General features: G+C 38.3%; 1 protein-coding gene across 9 annotated transcripts in view; it reads right to left on the bottom strand.

Annotated features, from left to right (window-relative positions):
• The window catches only part of LOC144014058 (transcriptional repressor p66-alpha-like), a 33,929-nt gene that overhangs the window by 3,180 nt on the left and 6,321 nt on the right, over nt 1-24,428 (bottom strand). For 5 of the 9 annotated variants that reach the window (XM_077513628.1, XM_077513610.1, XM_077513560.1 and 2 more), the window contains exons 2-9: nt 15,282-15,751; nt 9,966-10,107; nt 9,530-9,658; nt 7,680-7,757; nt 7,472-7,591; nt 4,841-5,044; nt 2,365-2,623; nt 1,018-1,406 (exon numbers count right to left, since the gene is read on the bottom strand). In XM_077513628.1, the coding sequence (XP_077369754.1) occupies nt 1,018-1,406; nt 2,365-2,623; nt 4,841-5,044; nt 7,472-7,591; nt 7,680-7,757; nt 9,530-9,658; nt 9,966-10,107; nt 15,282-15,748 (1,788 nt within the window). In that variant the 5' untranslated portion in view covers nt 15,749-15,751. Of the gene's footprint in view, nt 1-1,017; nt 1,407-2,364; nt 2,624-4,840; nt 5,045-7,471; nt 7,592-7,679; nt 7,758-9,529; nt 9,659-9,965; nt 10,108-15,281; nt 15,752-23,252; nt 23,443-24,428 lie in introns of those variants that run through there. The other 4 variants (XM_077513619.1, XM_077513593.1, XM_077513586.1 and 1 more) reach the window with 3 other exon arrangements.

The following is a 24,428-nucleotide window of genomic DNA, read 5'->3' on the forward strand; positions in this document are numbered from 1 at the left end:
GAGTTAAGTACATATCAGATTCTGTATTTTTATCCATCCATCCATTTTCTTGACCGCTTATTCCTCACAAGGGTCGCGGGAGGTGCTGGAGCCTATCTCAGCTGGCTTTGGGCAGTAGGCGGGGGACACCCTGGACTGGTTGCCAGCCAATCGCAGGGCACACAGAGACGAACAACCATCCACACGCACAAGCACAATTTGGAGCGCCCAATCAACCTGCCTCTGTATTTTTATACATGTAAAAATAAACTTTTACAGCCAATTACACTGCTCAATAGGGATGTCACGATAAGGGCAATATCGTGATATCGCGACATTAAAACTGCCACAATATCATCGTCGTCATGTTCACAGTATTTAAAAGGAACACATTTGTTCAAAAAGTCAGGTTGATTTCCATTTGTGCAGTTCTAGCACCCTCTAGTGGCTAGTTTATTAGTGCAGTTTAATTTTCATTAGGGATGTTTTGGCCTTCCATGTTTAAAATCTATGCTAATTGTCAGATGAAGGGGAACTGATTTTTTATTATTATTATTATTATTTTTTGAACATATAAACAGATGAACAGCAGAGATAAAACAAAAAACAACAACAATCAAAATAGAAGAAAATCCCAATAACATAATCATTCAATTAATCATAACTTACATGTTCAAAAGGGAGTAGGAAGAAGTTAAAAACTTATCTAGTCCTACCCCTTTTACTAAATATATTTAAACTTATTTCATTATTAATACAATTTTAATTTACTAATTATTAAAAAATAATAATAAAATAATAAATGATATATATAACCCAAGTTATATATATATATATATACACACACAAGTGCACTTAACATATTCACATTTACCAAAACATATATACATAAATTTACTAAACATATACCATAATACCTATCCAGATCACTTACACATACTCACATGTACATTTTTCATATAATTTGCTTGTGAAGCGATCAATGACAGACAGACAGACAGTCCATTAAGGACATATTTTACTTCGGACACGACTGACCTTGATGGAGTGATGGTGGATGACGTTGGCCCCTCGGTGCAGGGAGGACGCCCGGGCCTGCTTCAGCTGCTGAGACACCAGCTGCTCGGCCTTCAGCGACGACGACGACGACGAGCTACCGTGAGAGGCGGACGACGACGTCGTCTGCTGAATGATCCGCTGCTCGATTTCCTGCTCTTGCTGCAGCGCTTTGACGAAAGCGGCTTTCAGCCGGTTGGTGTGCTCGGCTTTCAAAGCCTTCTTCTGATTGGACGACATGCAGTCTTCACAGAGGACGCTGCCGCCTTTGGCCTTGTCCTGCCTCCACCGACACGTGAAGTCCGTGTTGCACTGGGTGCACGCGTTGGGGTCTCTGACGGAGGGCTTGGGCGGAGCTGCGCCCGTCTTTCCTGAATGGAGAGATGGGAAAACCCAAAAGGTGTGAGGATCACTGATGTAGAGTAGGCAAGTATCTGTAAGTTGATACTGAGATTGATAAAAATGCAAAAAAAAAAAAAAAAAAAAAAAGTCACTAGGGATATAACGATTTCCAAACATCACAATACGATATCACGATATGAAGGTCACGATACGATAATCACCACGATATTGTGGGGAGGTTAGCGATACAAAAAAAGTCACAAAATTGTAAAAAAAAAATTAGCTCGTTAAAACCCCCACAATATTGTGCTTTTGTACATTACAGAAAATAAAAAAATATAAATATTATATATAAAAAAAAGATATCAATATAATATACATAGAGGCCCTTACTTGCTAATGCACGCACATATTGAGTTCCTGCACATACTGACTCGCTTCACAAGCAAATTACATTCCCCTTCATATGACCATTAGCGTGGATTTTAAACATAGAAGTGCCAAAACATGCCTTGTGAAAATTAAACTGCAGTAAAAAAACAAACAAAACAAAAACAAAAAACTAGCCACCAGAGGGTGCTAGAACTGCACAAATGGAAAACAACCTGGCTTTTTTTTTTTAACAGATGTGCTGCTTTGAGTATCGTGACATGACAACGACGATATATTGTGGCAGTTTTAATACCATGATATCACGATATTGCTGTTATCGTTACATCCCTAAAAGTCACTCCACACTACTAGATGTGTTTCATTTAATTTCATTGGGACTTAGGCCACCTATATGGTAGTAATAATAATCGTTCTTCACAGAAGATAAAGAATAAATTTCTGTGAACATTGTTATAAATAAGTACACAACATGTTGCAGTATTCTCTATTCTCAGTATGTTTAGTTTGACAGAAAAAAAAATCGAATTAACGGTGTTCCAATTCCAATTCACATTTATTTATTATTCAGAAATAATAACAACACGACAGACACACCTCTGTGAAAGGTATCCAGCAGGTTCTGGACCACTTCTTCAAGTCCCACCAGGTAAATGAACTCGTTATTGGCTGCCGAGGGCAGGAAGTTAAACTCCGGAGCGGGGGGCTTCGGAGGCGGGATCTCCAGGAGCGTCTTCTCCAGTTGCTTGCGCAGAGCGAGTTTGGCCGCCGCCTGGCGGCTGGCCGGACTGTCATTGGCGCCCACCAGAGAGATCACGCTGCTTCCTGAGGAAGAAACCTTCAAACCGGACGAGCCCTGTGAAACATGAGACAGACGAGTCATCAGCGGGAGATACAGACACAAAATTACAGGTCAAGTCAAGAGTCCATCAATACGCCAAGTAAATACTCTTAATATTTTGACGACTGTGGTTAAATTGTTGCTTTAAACCAATTTTGTAACGCTGCCTCATCTTAATATGGTCTCCCACTAAGGTCCAACACTGGCATTGGCTGGAATATCTACGTATCCAAAAATATCAGATTTCAGAAGAATACAAAAAAAAAAAAAAATGGGAGTTTCGTTAAACCATCGCCAATACTTTGGACTAGTCAAATTGTAAAAAAACAAAAAAAAACAAAATAAAAATAAATAAATTAATAATAATAATAATAATAATAATAATAATAATTGACCCGTGTGAATCCTGACTAATGGTAGAAATCTGTGAACGCAAATGAAATTGCCCAAATCTGGAGAAAGGACTTTCCTGCATGACAGTGGCGATATATATTGTTAATAAATTAGGGCAGGGAATTAAATCAAATTAATTCAATAGATCCATCATTCTAAAAATCTAATTGATGAAAATTAGCCAAAACGTAAAATCGAGGTGAAATAAAAACACTCTTGCCTACTTCTGGATTACTGAATAAAAGCTGTTGTTCTTAAGTTCTCTTCTATCCAAATGTTAGTAACTTGTAATTTTGTCAGAACACTGAACGGGTGGTTTACAAGACATGTTTACAGTAGTTACTAACTACTTTACTGTGACAATTAAAGGGATACTTGACTCATTGAACAATTTTCAGCAGTGAAAAGTTAATATTTTGTCCAGAATGAATTTGATAACTTCATTATTTTTCATGTGCAATTAATACCTTTAAAAAGTATATTTTTCTACCTGCTGTCGACTGATGATGACATCACCTGTGCTGAGGAAGTAGGTCACAGCCAATCATGGCTCACCTGTTTTTTTGGGTTTGGTCAGTAAACTGAGCCATGATTGGTGGTTACCTACTTCCTCAGCACAGGTGATGTCATCATTAGTCGACAGCAAGTAGAAAAATGACTTTTTAAAGGGACTAATTGTACATGAAAAATAATGAAGTTACCACATTAAAAAGGGATACTTGACTCATTGAGTCATTTCAGCAGTAAAAAGTTAACATTTTGTCTCTTATTAATGTGTTAATGTCATTTTTTATGTACAATTAGTACCTTTAAAAATAAATTTTTCTACTTGCTGTGGACTGATGATGGTGACGACATCACCTGTGCTGAGGAAGTAGGTAACGACCAATTGGCTCAGTTTACTGACCAAACCCAGAAAACAGGTGAGCCATGATTGGTCCTTACCTACTTCCTTAGCACAGGTGATGTCGTCACCATCATCAGTCCACAGCAAGTAGAAAAATTACTTTTTTAAAGGTATTAATTGCACATGAAAAATAATGACAATATCAAATTCATTCTGGACAAAAATATTAACTTTTCACTGCTGAAAATTGTTCAATGAGTCAAGTGTCCGTTTAATTATGGACAAAATATTAATTTCTTAATGCTGAAAATTGCTCAATGAGTCAAGTATTCCTTTAAGCAAATTATGCACAAGCTATAATGTTATGTTGACATTAAAACTGGTTTAAAATACATTATTGTCTGAACATTTTGCACATGATTTATTTTTGAATAAATGTTTAAATAATAAATAAATAAATAAATAAATAAAAATAATAAATATTAAAAATACAATAAATTTTATTTAGTTTATTATTTTTGATTAAAATCATCATTGGCCGAGATCCAGAATGACTAGTTATAAAAAAGAACATACTTTTTTTTTTTTTTTTTTGACCTAGAATAAATTCAATTTGAAGTCAGAAGTCATGGAAAATGGTGGCATGCAGTACAACTATTGTTTATTTTATATTCAGAAAGTATTGGGTGAAGAAAAAAAAGTGTCCAAGATTTGTTAAAAGGGAAGACAATGTTTAATTGTTTTTTTGCAGATTTCTTTTTCAGAATAAAAAAAAAACATTTAGAGAGAAACAACAAATTTGCATGTTTGTCATTGTGGTGGTATTTAAGTTGTTGTTGTTTTTTTTAAATATAAGTATATATAACTATTTTTTAGTGTGTCGAAAGTGAAGAGAACCACTGCTTCAGTACGCCACATAAAGTGATGCCTCGGCCTGCACCTGCCCCCCCCCACACCCAACACGATTCTCTACTCAGTGGTGAGCTACTGACCAGTGAGTTTGCAGTACTTCCAACTCTGATCAGGCCTGCCTGCAGCATGTTTCTCTGACCCTGGCCAGCAGGGGCTGAGGTCCTGGCGCCCAGCAGCAGGGGAGGCGGCCCCCCGGAGACCCCGCCTCCAGAGGCTGCCAACTGCTGCTGCTGCTGCTGCTGCTGGCGGAGAGCCTGGATCTGCTGCGGAGACACAGAGATGGGCTAACCGCGACAATGACAGGTGACGACACACGCGGGGTGGCCACAGAAGAGAGGTGGTGGGCACAAGAGGGACATCCGCAGCGCCAATGCAAATGACACACACAGAGAGAAAGAGAAATGCAAAAAGTCTTATGTTAAAATTGTGTTATTATTTCCCTGAGTTAGTCTTGGAGGGTGAAAGAGAGAGAAAGTGGACTTTCCTGTATGAACACTGAGAGGTCACAACACTGAACACTTGCACGATCCACTGAGATCCAACTCGAGATCAAAACGGTTTATAAATTCTTATATTACCTCATTAACTGCCGTGGACGTTTCTATCCGCTAAATGGAATTCAATTGTTTACTGCCACGTTTTTCAGGTACATTTTTTTTTTTTTTTTTTTTTACGGGCAGCTTTTTCAGCCACCCAGTCTGTCTGTCTACTATTTTAATGACTAATGGCGCATTTCATAGTTGTATGTCTGTGAGGGGGGGGGGGGGGGGGGGGAGTCACAATTAAAACCATTTTCTTAGTTTTGTTTTTAGTATTTTATAGTTTGAAATGTCACAAAAGCAAAAATATTTATTCAGCTTGACTTTTTTTTCAGTGAAAACTGCATATTTTACTGATTAGTAAAAAATGGATAAAGCACAAAACAAATGTTTGTTCTGGTGAAAGAAGAGTGTCTACTGTTTCTTTTGGTAGGTTTAGGCAAAATCGTCGCTATAGACCCTTCTAGTGTGACATCACGTTTAAGAGCGCCCCTTGCGGTGGAGGGCAGGGTGTCAATGCGAGTGAATTAGAAAACAATCAGTGTGACCTAGAAAATAGGTCAAACTCATTTTTTTGTAGTTAGCAGCTCCAAACGACTGGTTTCAAAGAGTTGCAGTAATGTAGTGTCCTATTCGGGATTTTTTTTGTGACACTTAACATATTTCCCACCTTTTAAAGAAAACGCTCACCAAAAATCAAGGTCTCTACATTCTTTTGTTATGGGAGGCTTGCCCTCTGGGAGGCGGAGCGGGAGCTAAGCAGTGACGTCAGCTAGAAAGGTCTAAACTTAAGTTGAGTTGAGTATATTGGCCCGTCATTGACCGATACCTATCCTTCGGCGAGTGCTTTATGATGCGAAGCCTCGGAAAAATACACTGACTGAAAAGGACCCGGATCGACGGACATAAACCTGATTCAGTCGGTGCTCAGTTTGTGTATTTTTTTTTCAAGGCTTTGCATTATAAAACAAACGCTGAAAATACGAAAGCATCCGTCAGTGACGGGCCGATAGAACAAGGTTTTTGCCCAGTTCGGGTATATTGTCACAGAACACAATATTCTGCGGTCCTTAACTCATTCACTCGCCGCCATTTTCACAAAAGCAGTCCCGTTCGCTCCCGGCTGTTTTACTGGATTTTGACTGATTTTGCAAGGCCCACAGAATATTGTGTTCTATTGCTATAAAAGCATGGAACCTATCAAAAGAAAGATTAAAGTATCTTCTTTCATGAGGAAAAAAAGTATGTTTCTATCTGTTTCCGTTTTGCAGCAATTAGCATTAGAAGAGAGCTAAGTTTCATCAGTTTTCACAAATTTATTTAAAATTGTAAGAATTGAGCTTTTTTTCTAGATGGCCCTGGTTGATCTTTGCACTGCTGCCACCTGCTGGCCGTTTGTGTAATAACTACCATTTCTGCAACTGTTTTTTGCAGTTGAGAGGCTGCATCAAAGCCTTCTGTATGCTCTAGCATAAAAAAAAACAAAAAAATGTATAAATATGTCTTTGGGACACTTAGAACATTAAAAAAAAAACGTATTTATACGTTATTGGGAGTAAATGAGTTAAAAGATCAGCCAAAATGCTCTAAATTGGTTGGCAATATGGGGAACTCTGCTTTAGTGATTAAGTTTATCATTTTTAGACCCTAAAAGATGAGAACACACATGTGCTGCGAACTCTCTTGTAGCTCCTCCCTGACATACAAAGTTTGTCTTTCAGTCAAGATCTATCACTTACGACTACTATCGTACTACTTTTCGATTTGACAGCTTTCTGTGGTCATCTTAGGGCATTTTAGAAAGAACACAAAAATCAACATTTTGCTCAATGTTGATTTGTCACAATCAGAGCGCTATTCGCAATATGTTGATTATTGTGGTTGTAGTTTGCAGTGGTGGCATTATATCATACTGAGGGGATTTTTCAAATATTTTGGCTACCTCATTTAGCTACATGAAAATGAAAAGATTAGTCACATTGCGCAATTGTACGCCACAGCAAACTACACCAGCCAGAAATTAATAAAAGCCTACCTGACGAACCTGAAATTAATTATCCACAGACAGGCAGAATTTTCCCACACACTCCTTGTAATGGATCTCGTTAGATTGCCCAAGTGGTCATGACGTCGTGATTGGTCGGTGAGTGAACAAATTTCCCCACAACTCACCTGTGCTCCTCTGACCAGAGGCGGCATGATGATCTGCGACGCATGTTTCGATGACAAGTGCTGCCCTCCACGCACCAAACGCGGCGGTATGACCGTGCCTGAACTTCTACCGGACACAATCTACCAGTGAGAGAGAGGCGGGCCAATTAGGAACGTCGTCGATCGATGTTCAGGTAACGTGATGCTTTATTGTTATTGCATAGCTAACCTGTTGTGAGCCTTTGCTGCTTGCAAGTGTCCCGCGTATTAGAGGAGGTGGAGCGGAGGAGCCGGACACCCCTGAAGCCTGAGGAATGGGAAGGTTATTATTTGCACAGTGCATAAAATCTGTAGGGCAGATTTGAAAATTCTGCTACTGGTCGATAAATCACTGAATAGTTTGAATACATGAAAGTGGGAGTCAATCTTAAATATTTTGTGACAATAATATAGGTTATATGTGACCTCACTAGTCTAAACATTCATTCATTCAACATTCTGATTAATATTACATTTTTGGAATATGGGTTATAAAGCAAAATCCAGCCATTTTTTATCCATCTCGCCATCTAGCAACAGCCAATAGAAAAACACCTTCAGATGACCTCGCTCCCATGGTGTTTTTTTTAAATATTGCACATAAGTAATACACATTTTAAAAAAAAAAAGGGAAAAAAAGACATACTGAAACTAACTAAAACTAAACTAAAACTAAGCATTTATTAAAGAACTAAAACTAATAAAAACAGAACCACCCTGAAAACTAATGGCCCGCCGTCCATTTTCCAGTGGCCCGCCACATATGCTAAAAAATGACATTTGACTCAATTCAAACAGGTGCTATTAAAGGTTATTTTAGTTCACTAAAACTAATGAAAAAACTAAAATAAAATAAAAAACAATATTGTTACAGAAATAAAATAAAAACGAAAATGCTTTTTAAAAAACGAACAATAACTGAAACTACATTTTATGTTTACAAAACTAACTAAAAACTAACTATAATTATAGCAAACATGTCCTTCGTTTTAGTCTTTGGTAATTAATTGAATGCGTGAGCCTTTGGGGATGATTTTAAATGTGATTTTTAGTAGATTTATTTTAACATAAACCGGAAAAATGACGTTTGAAAGTATGTCACACGGAAGTGACGTCATCTATCAGCAGCCAATAGAAAAGCACCTTCAGATGACGTTGCTCCCATGCTGTTATTTAAATATTCCGCACAGGTAATACACATTTAAAAAAAAAAAACTAATACTAATACTGAAACTAACAAACTAAACTAAAGCTAAGCATTTTTTTAAAAGAACTAAACTAATAAAAACTAACAGAACTACCCTGAAAACTGATGAAAACTAACAAAAACTAACTACAATGAAAAAATCCAAAACTATAATAACCCTACTGCCATATTACAAATAAAATGGTTTATATACTAAATATTAGGGGTGTTAAAAAAAATCGATTTGGCAATATATCGCGATACTACAGCACGCAATTCTCGAATCGATTCAATAGGCAGCCGAATCGTTTTTTAACATCCATTTTTGATGGAAAAATATTCAACAAAACGTCTAACTTTCATACCTTAAGCATGGAAGAATGTTATATTAATGGAACATTAAGCCTTAATATTTGATTTCAATGCTGTTCTAACAACCTGTTTGTTTAATACAGTGGCTCACAGTTATAACACTGAAGTTTGAGATCAATAAATAATACATTTTCATACAAATCTTACAGTGTACATTGTACAAGTTTACTGAATGGTATTTTATAAATTGAGTAAAAAAAATCGTAACAATCGACTTGTAAATCCATATCGGGATTAATCGGTATCGAATCGAATCGTGACCTATGAATCGTGATACGGATCGAATCGTCAGGTACTAGGCAATTCACACCCCTACTAAATATGCAAAAGAATTATAATATAATAATTAAATAATTAATTATTTATTAATTAATTAATTAATAAATAATTTTTAGGACTGAACACAATTTCTCTTCATAACATTACGTGGCCCTTGCGTCCTTCTGATTTTCTGTATGTGGCCCTCAAATGAAAAAGTTCACCTTCTGAAGCGTGTCCCTCTGCAACTGGCTCTGTCGGAGTTTCTTCAGCAGCACCAGCTTGGCCTCCTCCAGCCTCAGCTCCTCTTTCAGCTGCTTAATGAAGCGCTCCCGTTCGCCCGGGCTGCTCTTCTGCGCTCGACACGTGAAATCCATCACAAAACAACAATCGCGCTTACTGAAGACAAACAACCGCGTCCGGTCATGCATCCTTCATTCGTCTTTGCATTGCCTTTCAATTTGATCATGGATTGAATTTACGCTATGACGGCAAATCCTTGATGGTTCGATAAGATCGGTCAGGCCTGATCTGACTTCCCGTGTGCTTGTTTGTAGCTACTGTGCTGATAGTTCTGCTTCGGCATAAACTGTTTATTAAAAAATAAAAAAATAAAAAAAAAACACCAATGGCATGAAAAGCACAACATGTCATTCTCACCATGAGGAAGTCTGTGTCCAGTTCCTTCAAGTGGTTCAGACCATTCATTGGCGGACTCGGCGAGTCGTTATCGGACAAGATGATGACATCATCGTCGTCGTCGTCCTCTTCCGGAGATGGAGGTCGCGTCTCCCTTTTTATACTGTAGGACAAAAGGAGGGATTGTGGGTCTCGATCACGTGACAAGCCCGGACTGGGCTAATAAATAAAATAAATATATAAATAAATACGTAACTAAATAAAAACATGTGCCAGTAAGCAAAACATTTGTCCAAACGATGGCTTGGGCAGTTAGTAAAACTTGTGAGAAAAAGGCTTAACTCATTTACTCCCAATAACGTGTAAATACGTTTGTTTTTTTTATGTTCTAAGCGTCCCAAAGACGTATTTATACATTTTTTTAATGCTAGAGCATACAGAAGGCTTTGTTGCAGCCTCTCAACTGCAAAGAACGGTTGCAGAAATGATAGTTATTACACAAACGGCCAGCAGGTGGCAGCAGAGCAAAGGAGATCAACCAGGGCCATGTAGAAAAAAAGCTCATTTAGAATTTTGAATAGATTTGTGAAAACTGATGAAACTTAGCTCTCTTCTAATGCTAATTGCTGCAAAACGGAAACAGATAGAAACATTCTTTCTTTTCCTGATGAAAGAAGAGACTTTCATCTTTCTTTTGATAGGTTCCATGCTTTTATAGCAATAGAACACATTATTCTGTGGGCCTTGCAAAATCAGTCAAAATCCAGTAAAACAGCCGGGAGCCAACGGGATTGCGAAATGTGAAAATGGCGGCGAGTGAATGAGTTAACGCCCATAAAATCCAAAATACTGTGGCAATTGTTTTGATATTTTCAGAGATTGACGTGGACATGAGTCGAGATTTGCATGTGAATTTTGGTTATGTTTCATAGCAATTTTGTGCCATTAAAAGGTAGGGATGTAACGATATCCAAAACATCACGATACGATATTAGCACAATATGAAGGTCACGATATGATAATTATCACGATATTGTGGGGGGGGGGCGTTGGCGTTATTTAAAAAAAGATCACAATATTGTAAAATAGACAGCTCATACTAAAAAAAAAAAAAAAAAAAAAAAAAAAAAAAAAAAAAGAACAATATTGTGCTTTTGTACAACAATGCATATAAACCACCTACAATCTTTAAAAACAATATTGAGGCACTTACTTGCTAATGCAAGTACACGTTGATCGCTTCACAAGCAAATTCGGTTCCCCTTCATCTGACAATTAGCATAGATTTTAAACATACAAGGCCAAAACATCCCTCATGAAAATTTAATTGCACTAATAAACTAGCCACTAGAGGGTGCCAGGACTGCACAAATGGGAATCAACCTGACTTTTTCAACAAATGTGTTCCTTTTAAATATTGTGAACATGATGACGACAATATTGTGGCAGTTTTAATATCGCGAAATCACGATATTGCCCTTATCGTGACATCCCTAATTAAAGGGATACTTGACTCATTGAACAATTTTTAGCAGTGAAAAGTTCATATTTTGTCCAGAATTAATTTGATAACTTCATTATTTTTCATGTACAATTAATACATTTAAAAAGTGTTTTTTTCCTTTTGCTGTCGACCGATGATGACATCACGTGTGCTGAGCAAGTAGGTAACGACCAATCATGGCTCACCTGTTTTCTGGGTTTGGTCAGCAAACTGAGCCATGACTTGGTCATTACCTAATTCCTCAGCACAGGGGATGTCATCATCAATCGACAGCAAGTAGAAAAATTACTTTTTAAAGGTATTAATCGTATAATGACGTTACCACATTAATTATAGACAAAATATTAACTTTTTACTGCTGAAAAGGATTGAATGAGTCAAGTATCCCTTTAAGCTACATTTAGCTTTTGTACATGTACAAACTTACAAGCCCTATTGTACCTCAAAAAACTCCTAAGTTGGGTTACTTGCATCTCAAGGCACAAGTGAGGTATTAATACTCTGTATTGGTGAGTATTCTACTCGAAAGCTATTTCTTGTACTAGAATCGGTTTGAAAAAAGTAGTGTTGACATGACAAATGCTTACAAGACAGGCGACACGTGTTGGGACTCCCGTAAGAAAAAAATCAAAATGATAAATGCATTTTTATGAAGCGTTTTAGTCAGTGCATGGAAACGCATGAGGCGTGTCTGCCTGAGCCGCCCTCTTTCTGTATGTGCGTGCGTGTATGTGTGTACGTGTGTGTGTGTGTTTCCTCGGGGCTTAGCGCCATCATCACTTCCTGTGGATTAATCACGACTTCCAAAGTAGTCACATGACCTCAAAAGTCGTCATCACGTGACTCGCTTTTCCTCCAATACAACCCCCCTCCCTGCTTCTTCCACGGCAGTAGCCATGGCAACAGCCGGCTGGAACCGGTTTATGACACTCGGTTTCATTTTGTGTGCGTGGACTTTTTAGGGTTCAGGTGGCGATTTGTGGGAGAATGGTGGCTAAAGTTAAAAGTCACCTCTGAGTATTGTTGCGGCCTTTTTTTCTGTAGAATGTAAAATGATAACGTAGAAACTTTAAAAAAAGACTTTTCATGTCCAAAATAATTGAATGATATCAATTTTGCATCAGGATCAAACAAGCAGCTTGTCTGATCAAATTTCACGGAACGCTGTTTTTCCACTGCATAGGACCAGCAAAGTGGAGACTGTGGAGTAGAGATAGACCGATTATCGGTATCGGCCTTTTTAAAAAAAATATTTTTTGTTTATTCTGCGACGACAGCATAAGCTACAAGTCGAGCGTGGTGTCCTGTTCCATTGCTAACAACCAACAAATAAAAATCGATTAAAAAAAAAATAAAAAATTCACGCTAGTTGCATGCACTTTTTTTTTTGTGTGTGTGTGACGTAAACAGTTTATAAAATTGTGGTGTCCACGTCGTCCTCCAATCTAAACAACCAAACGTGACTTCCATCGATCACCATTCAGAGGCCATTTATTGGCAATTTGTTGTTTGCATGAAGGCAGCAAAGCTGTTCAAGTCTAAAGATTAGTGATAGACCGATATAGCTTTTTCACGGCCGATACCGATACAGATTATGAGTAGTCAAGGAGGCTGATAACCGATATTTCAAGCCGATATTCATTTGAAGTAAAATACAGGAAAAAAAAAAATCTTTTAAATTATATTGACAGATTTGTTTAAGAAAAAAACAAAACAAAATTGCAGTGAGCTTCCAGGGTCATTTGTATATGTTAAGCTAAATTAAAAAAATAATTAATTAATGAATTAATTAAAAATTTAAAAGCAAGTAAATACATCCCTAAAGACTTCTACCATAAATAAAGTTTTCTAAAATTTTAACATAATTTCTTGATTTTTTTTTTAAATAAAGTGTAGGGAGTTCTTATTTTTTTATGAATTGGAAATTTAAACATATCCATAAATGAAAAGTTCCCTGCATCTCACCGAGTGACAAATGCATGCGAATGTTAGCTAGTAAAAACTGCCTGTGAACATCTTACAATTCCTGATGAAAACCCCAAATTCGCTACGTTCGCAAGTATTCGCCGCTCAGTGAGTTACCTACTTCATCGGCCTACAGATTATAAAAAAATAAAAAAAGGCTGAAGCCGATAATCGGTCTATCCCTACTAAAGCTAATGTACCGGCATTTGAAATCTTTTTTGACTTGAGTGCTCACACTCCAACATGAAACAATGGAGCAGACCGCAACATTCAAAATTCTCATGCGAACTAAGGGCCAAGTGGACAGTATTTATTTATTTATTCATAGCACACAGCAGGAAGGTTTGATTTAAAGCATTCATCATTTGTATCTGCTTTCCAACAAGTTCATGTTTGGGCTTTCATGTCACACTCACACCGTTGTGTTTTCTGAGTACCACCAAGAGATGAATTTAAGATTGGGAACTTGCTGGTGCAGGGGTCGGGAACCCTAAATACTCAGAGACATTTGAACCATCTAACCCAGGGGTGTCAAACTCATGTTAGCTCAGGGGCCGCATGGAGGAAAATTTATTACCATGTGGGCCGCATCGGTAAAATAACGGTATATAACTTAAAAACAACTGCCGTCATTTATACGCAGATTTGTGGACCAGCCCTAAATTACGGAGATCAACTGTAATCATGTTGTTCCAAAAAATAACACAAATGCAAATGGAACGCGACAACACTTTGCCGGTATACGTGAAAATGGACCTGTTTTGCATATATATTGTTCCCAGAATGCATTGCATGGCGCAGTTAATGACGTTATAATGACGCTAATCCTAGCCATATATATTTGTGTTACCAGTAATTGAATTTGTGTCGTATTTAACACGTTTCTGTTGGTCTGTAATTAAAATAATAATAATAATAATAAATAATAATAATTAAACAAACCGTAACTTTAAGTTGTGTGTAAAATAATGACATCCAGGACGATTACGCCGTACAAGTTAAGTTGCATTGCTCATCTGAGGACTGCTTGTGAAATTACAAATTTTATATATTTTGATTGTGACCAGCTGATTAATTAGTCCCACATTATATATATATATATATATTTTTTTTTTTTTTTTTTTTTTTTACAAAATCATCTCGCAGGCCAGATTAAACCCCTTTGCAGGCCTGATCCAGCCCGTGGGCCGTATGTTTGACACCCCTGATCTAACCCATCCATCCATCTACTACCGCATACATGATCTTCAAGGTGATACGTATCCCAGTATTTTACATGAATTTACTTGCTTTTTTATTATAACAGTCATATGTATACCTAAATATGTTTATTATGTTGGATGGCAAAAATGTTTTTGTTAGCAGCTCTTCTGGTTTACCACCAAGCAGAATGCCTGGTCTGGATGTGCACGCACTGGGAGACACACTGGGAAACTTTATAAATAGTTTGCGACATGTGGACTGCTTCTGATTTTGTGCCCCTCGGTTGCGCGTTCTCAACCTGGACCCGAACAAAACTCATGTGCAAAATCACGGAAGTCGGAAGTCCCGCCTCTTCCGTGGCATATACCCCATTTAAGATTAATGAGCAATATCGATTCAGACGCCTGCGTATCGATACGTGCATTGTAATGAGGACCGCAACGATGTATTGCCGTATCATTTTTTTTTTTTTTTTTTTTTTTTTTAGCACACCCCTAGTTAAAACAACTAACACCTCTATTACCCATCACTGCAAACTTCCATGAAGCTGATGTTGGATGATTTCCCCTCAGCTGCAGCCCCGACCATGATTCCAAACTCATTTGGATGGACTCAAGTGACGGGTTCTTTACCTGCTTTCAAGTCGAGAACCGTGTCTTACTTACCCTTTGGAAGTGGTCATGTCCACGGGCTGCTCCCCAGTCTGGATCTCCACCTTGATGGTCGCCTTCACCTCGCCGGCAGCCAACATGCCACCGGAGACTTTTGGCTCCGTGGGCTGGAATCGGCTCACGGCGTCCACATCCTTCTCCACCTTCAGCTCCCGATTAGCTCCGTCATTGCATCCGTTTTGATTGCTGGCTTCGCGAGCGGCCTCGTCTTTCACTGGCTGAGGTAGCGTTAATTGCTCCGGTTCCTCACTTGATCCGGTCCCAGTCAGACTCTGACAGTCTTGTTCCAGTTCCGGTTCAGGCCGAGGTGAAATCGCCTCTTGGGTCTTGGGTTGGGGCTGCTCCAGCTTGGGCTTTTTGCTTCCATTGTCAGGATTGGAAGATTCTGTAGTCGGCGGTGCCGCATCCCTCTCCAGCGCCCTCTTCTGGCTGCGGGTCTGGCGGACGGCCTCCTCGGACATCCCCTGGGGATACATCACGAAAAGGATTTGTGGATTAGTTTGAGAGTTCAAAGATATCGACAGAGTGGGTCAAAGACCAAGACATGTTCTTTCATAGCAACACTGCAACTTGTTATCAAACTAACCGCGTCTACAACACCAACTCTCACCGACTAATCTAACTGAAACTTTGTCTTGGCAGGAAACTTATCAGTCATTGAACTAAGATCGGGAGTAGAACGAAGGATCTCGTTTCCACCTTGAAAATAAGGCGTCTCATTAACATAAAAAGGACTTTACTTTCTCACCTGCGAGATGGGAAGATCCTGTTTACAAAAGTTATTTTTAGCTTCATTTACAACACACAGAACTACACCAACCGGTCGGTTCATTAAGTACCCCTGCTTAAGCTTATGAGAAGCCAACACAAGAGCTGCAGAAAATATTCAGTATGCAGAGGTTCAGCTTTGAGTTGACACCGTCAGAGATAGATCACATTATTGTAAAAAAAAAAAAAAAGAGCTCATACTAAAAACAAAGCACAATATTGTGCTTTTGTACATAACAGCAATGCATATAAACCACCTACAATCTCTAATAATAATATTGAGGCACTTATTTGCTAATGCCAGCACACATTGATCGCTTCACAAGCAAATTAGGTCCCCCTTCAGCTGACATTTAGCATAGATTTTAAACATAGAAGGCCAAAACATACCTCATGAAAATTAAATTGCACTAATAAACTAGCCACTAGAGGGTGCTAGAACTGCACAAATGGAAATCAACTTGATTTTTTTTTTTTTTAACAGATGTGTTCCTTTTAAATATTGTAAACATGACGACGACGATATTATGGCAGTTTTAATATCACGATATCACGATATTGCCCTTATTGTGACATCCCTAATTCTAACAGCTAAAACTGAAATATAAATGAGTATAAATGACAGCTGAAATATTACATGCAAATGTAACTTCTGAAATACGGAGATAATGTATGGGTCAAACTAAGATGAGAGTTTTGCTGCCTCGTCCGTTTAGTACTTTGCAGCTCTCTATCTTTTGATCTTATTCACATATAAAATCGCTGCTACGATTGTCTGGCGGACAAAAACTGACCTTGACTCATCGGCAGCGAACACATGGTTTGTAAAATGGCCTTCAGACAAAACAAACTGGATTAGTGTCATCACAAGATGTCGAGTTAAATTCCAAAAACATTGATTATGCGCAACGTTTCGCCAGCAAGTCTTCAAGCCATGATACTGAAGGTAACTTGGATGAGTTTAAAAAAAAAAAAGAAACAAAAAAGTTCCATGGGGGAATATGAATTGGAGCATATACTGAAATATTCATCACAACCCATGAAGTTAAATGCAAGAGAAATGATTTTATTCTGTTTTTTGCCCACTCATAAAACCTCTGCCCATCTTTTAGCCCCAATGAGATCCTTTATCATGTGATCTCTCACCTGTATCGTACAACAAATGATGTGGACACGATGCAAACATTCGTTTGTTCAATCATGCTCACACATTATCGCTGCAAGCATTTGACCCTGATCAAATCCAAAGCCGAGACTCGAGGTCAAGGAGACATTTGGTCACACACCCACGGCTCCAATAATGATAATGTGCATCTTTAATCCATACAGTATATGTGTAACTCCTCACTGAATCAGTAGAAACACAAAAGGAGGTAGCTAAGAAGCCAGTGAGGAAAAGTGAAATTACCAGTTGACTAAAAGACTATGGAAGGGGCTGTTTCTGCAGGGGCCGGTGAAGGGCCAACCATGTTGCACACTTCCGAGTGGCAAAATCCCTCAATATGAAATATGTTATAATAAATAAACACTCCAAGTTACAACCTACATCGTTCAATGACATCACCTCAAACCTCAGAAATATCGTGTGTATATATATATATATATATATATATATATATATTAGGGGTGTGAATTGCCTAGTACCTGACGATTCGATTCGTATCACGATTCACAGGTCACGATTCGATTCGATACCGATTATTCCCGATACGAATTTATAAGTCGATTGTTGCGATTTTTTTCATTCAAATTTAGAAAATACTAATCAGTAAGCTTGTAGAGTGTAAGATTTATATGAAAATCTATTATTTATTTATCTGAAATTTCAGTCTTATAGAGGTTGTAATCTGTTTCATGTTTGAACAGCATTAAAATAAAATATTAAGGCTTAATGTTCCGTTCATATAACATTCTTCCATGCTCAAGGTGTGAATCCTAAAAAAAAAAAAAAAAAAAAAAAAAAAAAAAAAAAAAAAAAAAAAAAAAAAAAAAAAAAAAAAAAACGATTCTGCCGATTATTGAATCGATTCGAGAATCGTGCGATGTAGTATCGCAATATATCGCCGAATCGATTTTTTTTAAACACCCCTAATATATATATATATATTAGTGCTGTCAAACGATTCAAATTTGTAATCTGATTGATCACGCTTTTTAATTTTGATTAATCACGATTAATCAGCTAAATTACTTGCGCAATATATGACATTAATGCATTTTATCATCTGAATGTCATTTGCAAACATTGATTAAATGCATGTACGCAATTGCATGCATGCGTGTGTTGCTCAAAACATAACAGCATCATATCAATTGGGTGCAGTTCAGCAATTATATTGCAAAGAACGTGCTAAATACTGACGAAAACTTGGTATCAGCATCATACCAATTGGGTGCAATTCAGAAATTATTAATTAATTAAACACAAATTACTTTTGATTTATCTAAAGTCCTGTTGGGGTGTTTTTTAAAGCGAAATTTACCACCGAGCACACCAACTGTATTTACCCGCTCATTTTGGAACAACAGGCGTAGGAAATACGCAGCCTTCAATGTAACCATCCGTGGTTACGTTCAAGGCTCAAGTGCGGTAAAAAAAATTAATATGCGTTAATACAACAATTTTCTGTGATTAATTAATCTATTAACGCTTTAACTTTGACAGCCCTAATTTATATTCATATATATGAAGTCACAATCTAACGCTGACAACTTTCATGTTACATGACAACAAAACAACACATTCTGGTTCCAGAAGCCTAAATAAGTTCTCGTTCCTTTCAACACAAGAGTCGACCCAAAAATGTATCAAAGGTTGACGTGTTTCTGAGTCTGGCCAACACGGTATGCACTGCAGTGGGAGACGACCTTTGCCCATGCTGGAGTTCGCAGACAAGATAGTCCGAAACGCACACTTGAATCTATCGTTTGGAAGATACTGTACAATAGAAACTTCCAGTCTAGCATCCACATGAAGCGCATCAACGTCCAACATCATATTCATGCATACACAACACCGTCTCCCTATTGTACCAAGGCCCTCAGTCTGCCCGGCGATAAGTGACAGCTCAGGATGCATCTTTTCCCCCCGTTTCTTTCAAGGGAAGACATTAAAATTACAATCATGGCGGTGTATGTGATTGTGAAACGTACGTAGGTTAGCTATGATATTGACATGCATGCATAGTAGTCGCAATACAACATATGGACCACGCATTTGCTAACAGCTGACTAAGTTTATGGTTTTATTTAACATATACTCTTACATCACCAAAACGCACGACATGACCCTTCCCAGGATTCAGCGGGACACACAAAGCACTTTTCCCGAGAACTGGTTTAAGCCAGTTGGCTGGTGTGTGTGTGCGTGTGTGTATATGTGCATCTGAGAGAGAAGCTGAAGCTAGTTTTAACCCTCAAGGTGCTGGAACAGACACTCGGCTTCCACAGTGGCGGCCATTATACAGCGTCAACACGTGTGTGCGTGTGCATATGTGGGGTGTGTGCGTGCGTGTGTGTGTGTGTGTGATGGCACGCAGGACGTACTGTAGCAGTGAGACGACGGCGTCGCACACTTGAGTGAACGCCGCCACATACCCCACGAGGCCAACCTGATCTTCCTTACACGACGAGGTCTCAATGGCTGAATGGTTTCACATTTCATCTCCGTGGCATTTTTTTTTTTTTAACATGCATCTCCTTTGAGCCCCCCCCCCCCCCCCCCCCCCACCCACACACACACACACACACACGCAGATCACAAGCCCATCAACCCACACATGAATATGGCATCATATGCAACTAGGGTAACGCCTCTGAAGATAATTAAAACTCAAGTAGACACACTACAGTAAGTTGCGTAGCTCTGACGGCTACGACGTGTCCTGTTAATATTGCGCCACAGTTGTTACTCATTTTCCCCAATAGCTCTTAGAGCATGTAGTGCAAAAGTCAAGTACTACAGGACTGTCTCAGAAAATTAGAATATTATGGCTTTTTTTTTTTTTACTTGGTCTGAGGAAATATTCAAATATTTTGAGATAGGATATTTGCGTTTTCTTAAGCTGTAAGCCATAATCAGCAATATTAAAAATAATAAAAGGCTTGCAATATTTCAGTTGATTAGTAATGAATCCAGAATGTATGGCATTTTTGCTTATTTAATTGCATTACAGAAAATAACGGACTTGATCGCAATATTCTAATTTTCGGAGACAGTCCTGTATACTGTACCGAGTGGTAACCAATAAATAAAAGTAAAATCCCAACTGAATACATGTTTTTTCCCCCCCCGTTAATTCCAACAAGGTGGGCAACCAAATTGTTCATCAAAGTCCATGTTATGGAGAAAAATTTCAATATTGAGCAGTTATGTCATTAAATTATCTTTGCTCTACTACAGGGAAAATGAAAGCACAATTTAATTACAATTGTTTAACTTTTTAACATCCATCCATCCATCCATGCATTTTCTTTACCGCTTATTCCTCACAAGGGTCGCGGGGGGTGCTGGCGCCTATCTCAGCTGGCTCTGGGCAGTAGGCGGGGGACACCCTGGACTGGTTGCCAGCCAATCGCAGGGCACACAGAGACGAACAACCATCCACACTCACAAGCACACCTAGGGACAATTCGGAGCACCCGATTAACCTGCCATGCATGTCTTTGGAATGTGGGAGGAGACCGGAGTACCCGGAGAAGACCCACTCGGGCACGGGGAGAACATGCAAACTCCACCCAGGAAGGTCGGAGCCTGGACTCGAACCCGAGTCCTCAGAACTGGGAGGCGGACGTGCTAACCACTCAAGCACCGTGCCGCCCTACATTAAATATAAAAATTCTAAAAAAGCAAATTCTTTTTTTAGCAATTGTTTTGAACAATTACACTTTTTTTAGACTCATTTTGTTATTTTGTTGATTTAGTTTCATGGTGATAGTCAAAAGTCATTAACATACAATCAACTAAATTATTAATCAATAAATTGCCTAATTGAGGATTGTGGTCGTCCCTAATAATGGTGATCAGTTCAAAAAAAGAAGTAAAATCAACAAGAAGCATGCAGTTTTATAAATGATCCTTCACTTTTAATTTATATTTGGAGGTATTCCACTTCAAAGTTAATAGAAACAGATAATATGCATCGCATATAAATACACTCTAATTTTAACACTGTCAACTTGTAAATATGTTTATTGTGGCTGTAATTTGCACTGTCGCAGAACTGCACTGTAGCCAACATGTTTGTAATATTCTTTCCTGTTAAAATAGACGCAATGTAATCAAAATATAATGATCTGTCAGTATGAAGTATTTTATTCCACTGCACATTACAACCACAATACAAACATACTGTACTGCTCCATTTATTACACACCAAAACTGACCATTATTTACTTTGTCAATTTATGCAGCTCTTGTGTTGGATAAAAAAAAAAAAAAAAAAAAAAGATTCTTCAAGTAACCAAAAATTCATACACTAATATATTATAAATAATAGGGATGCATGATAATATCGGTGGCCGATAATTACCAGCAATTATCGACCAATTTGACGTCAAACAGATAAACCAGATAATAGAGAAATTCACCGATAATTATCGGCAATTATCATCCAATTTGATTTCATACAGATAAACCAAGAATAAAAAAATTGGGCGATAATAATCGACATGCCCCGTTGGTCCATCTGTCTGGTTGTGGCTCATGTCAATAAAATTCAGCTTCATGGTGCTATACATACATTGTTTACATAATGTCTCAATGTATTTGTTAGACTTATAGTCGGACTCGATATTTGTATTCGAGTTCATTTTGCAAACAATTATCGGCTTGCTTATCGGTTATCGACATCGGCACTTTCTAAATGGTTGGTTTATCGGTATTGGTTGAAAATAGCATTATCGTGCATCCTGAATAAATAATATAATAGTTATCAGTGTTTCACTCTTCGGGCTAGAATCTCTCCAGCTGCCCATGTGACAAAGTGAGGAATTGAGTTGTTATGGCTAAAATTAACGAGATTAGTCACAGATTCATTGAACATATGGGGACTGAACATACAATGCTAAATGATAATGGACTTGATCTCATCCAATCAATCGTACAAATACTTGCCGGGTGAAGATTCATTCCGAGCGAATCGTCAGATTGGCTCCACCAACAAACCTCGTCATGATTTGTCTTCCTGCCTTGAGAAAGTTCTTAAGTCCGTCAATTTGTCACTCAAAAGCTGGCAAGACTCTCACTTTTGTCAGCCATCCTCCCTTGCGTGGCAAACATATTTACAGTTATGTGTAGATCACGCAATTTACTAACCATGGCGACAGACCCCCCCTGGCAAAATACTGTGGTATAATTTAGCAGTTCAACTTTGGGGCAGACACGCCAAGACACAGACCCAGAATAGTTCTCACTATACACAAAATCCGCTCCAGTTCATTTCTGTCCATATACTGTGCAATTCAGATCAGAATCCTACCAACATTTTCAGGAAAAAACGTCTCGAAAAGTGTGCAAATCCTTAAGAGTTTGAACCATATCGTGTGAGAAGTAAGCTCATCAAAGGATTCATTGTGACTGCATCAAACACCTGAAAACATATTTTTCCGTCAACAGCAGTTCAATGTTTGAGAACCTTTATGGCCGTGTGTCACGGCTACAATTTACACTTCAGGTTGTTGTTGAGAATCATAATCTTATGCTTCAAGCCTTTTAACAAGCAGAAGTTTGTACAGATAAAGCTTTTATCATCGTCTGAAGCATCTGCTGAAACAAGCTTTGGTGAATGCCGAGTTCCAAGGCAGCCCTCCCGATTGACTAGTATGCGCAAAAAGATAGTCGCCTCACTCACTTTGACCGATTGTCAGCAAAACCGAAGTTTTTGGACAAAACCGGGTAAGAGTGAATGAATAGTTTCAATGTTCTGTTGGCATTTATATGAAGAGTAAGTCAACAAACGCGTGGCTGGTTAGCTACCCGGAGCTATCGTTAGCCTTTGGCTAAAAACAACAATTGGAGAACATTACCTTAGCACAGACGTAGTGGTTTCTGCTCATTTTGGAGGCATTTGACTGGTCGTGTGTGCAAAGTTTGTTATGTTGGCATTTATATAATTAGTAAGTCAACAAACGCGTGGACGGTTAGCTACCTGGAGCTATCAATAGCCTTTGGCTAAAAGCAACAATGGAGAACATTACCTTAGCGCAGACGTAGTATTTCTGGTCATTTTAGAGGGATTGGACTGGTTGTGTGTGTGGTCTTCCGCAAAGTTTGATCCAGTGCAGACATTTTTCATAGTTGGTTGAGAGTTTCGGAGAGAATAATCCGGACAGTGTCCCTCTTAAACAACCCGTGACTACTGCAGGACACTGTTTAGTCGATTGAAATAACGGCTATCACTCTTATACAAGCCGTGACGACAGAGTTGAACCATTTTTATTGTTTGTTTGTTTGTTTGTTTTTCTTGGCTTTGGATAACCATGCAAATGACGCAATGCACTACAGGGAGCTGGATTGCTTTTGTTTGTCCACTAGGGGTGTTAAAAAAAAAATCGATTCGGCAATATATCGCGATATTACATCGCGCAATTCTCGAATCGATTCAATAGGCGGCCGAATCGATTTTTAAATATCCATTTTTGATGGAAAAATAGTCACCAAAACGTCTTAGGGTTCACACTTTAAGCATGGAAGAATGTTATATTAATGGAACATTAAGCCTTAATATTTTTATTTTAATGCTCCTCAAACATGAAACAGATTACAACCTGTATAACGCTGAAGTTTCAGATAAATAAATAATACAGTTTCATACAAATCTTACACTGTACAAGTTTACTGATTAGTATAAAAATAAAAAAATAAAAAGTAAAAAAATCGCAACAATCGACTTATAAATTCGTATCGGGATTAAATCGGTATTGAATTGAATCGTGACCTATGAATCGTGATATGAATCGAATCGTCAGGAACTAGGCAATTCACACCCATATTGTCCACAGAAAAATGCACATGCCGTCGCAGACATGACGTCTTCCATCTTGATTGGTTTATTAGGCCATGCGCGTGTGGTTTACGGTAAGGTCAATACGGTGCTTTCATTTGTGGTGGCAATAACAGGCCCTCTACTGCCTGATTTGTGAAGAACAGGTCCTGTTTTGAGAAACTTACCACATGGATAGTATAAATTGTGCTACACGTTGGAGCCACTTAACTTATTTGCTCCCAATAACGTGTAAATACGTTTTTTTTAACGTTTTAAGTGTCCCAAAGACGTATTTACACGTTTTGTTGTTGTTGTTTTTTATGCTAGAGCATACAGAAGGCTTTGATGCAGCCTCTCAACTGCAAAGAACGCTTGCAGAAATGATAGT

The sequence above is a fragment of the Festucalex cinctus genome, chromosome 1 (genome assembly GCF_051991245.1).
Source record: "Festucalex cinctus isolate MCC-2025b chromosome 1, RoL_Fcin_1.0, whole genome shotgun sequence".
Classification (NCBI taxonomy): domain Eukaryota; kingdom Metazoa; phylum Chordata; class Actinopteri; order Syngnathiformes; family Syngnathidae; genus Festucalex; species Festucalex cinctus.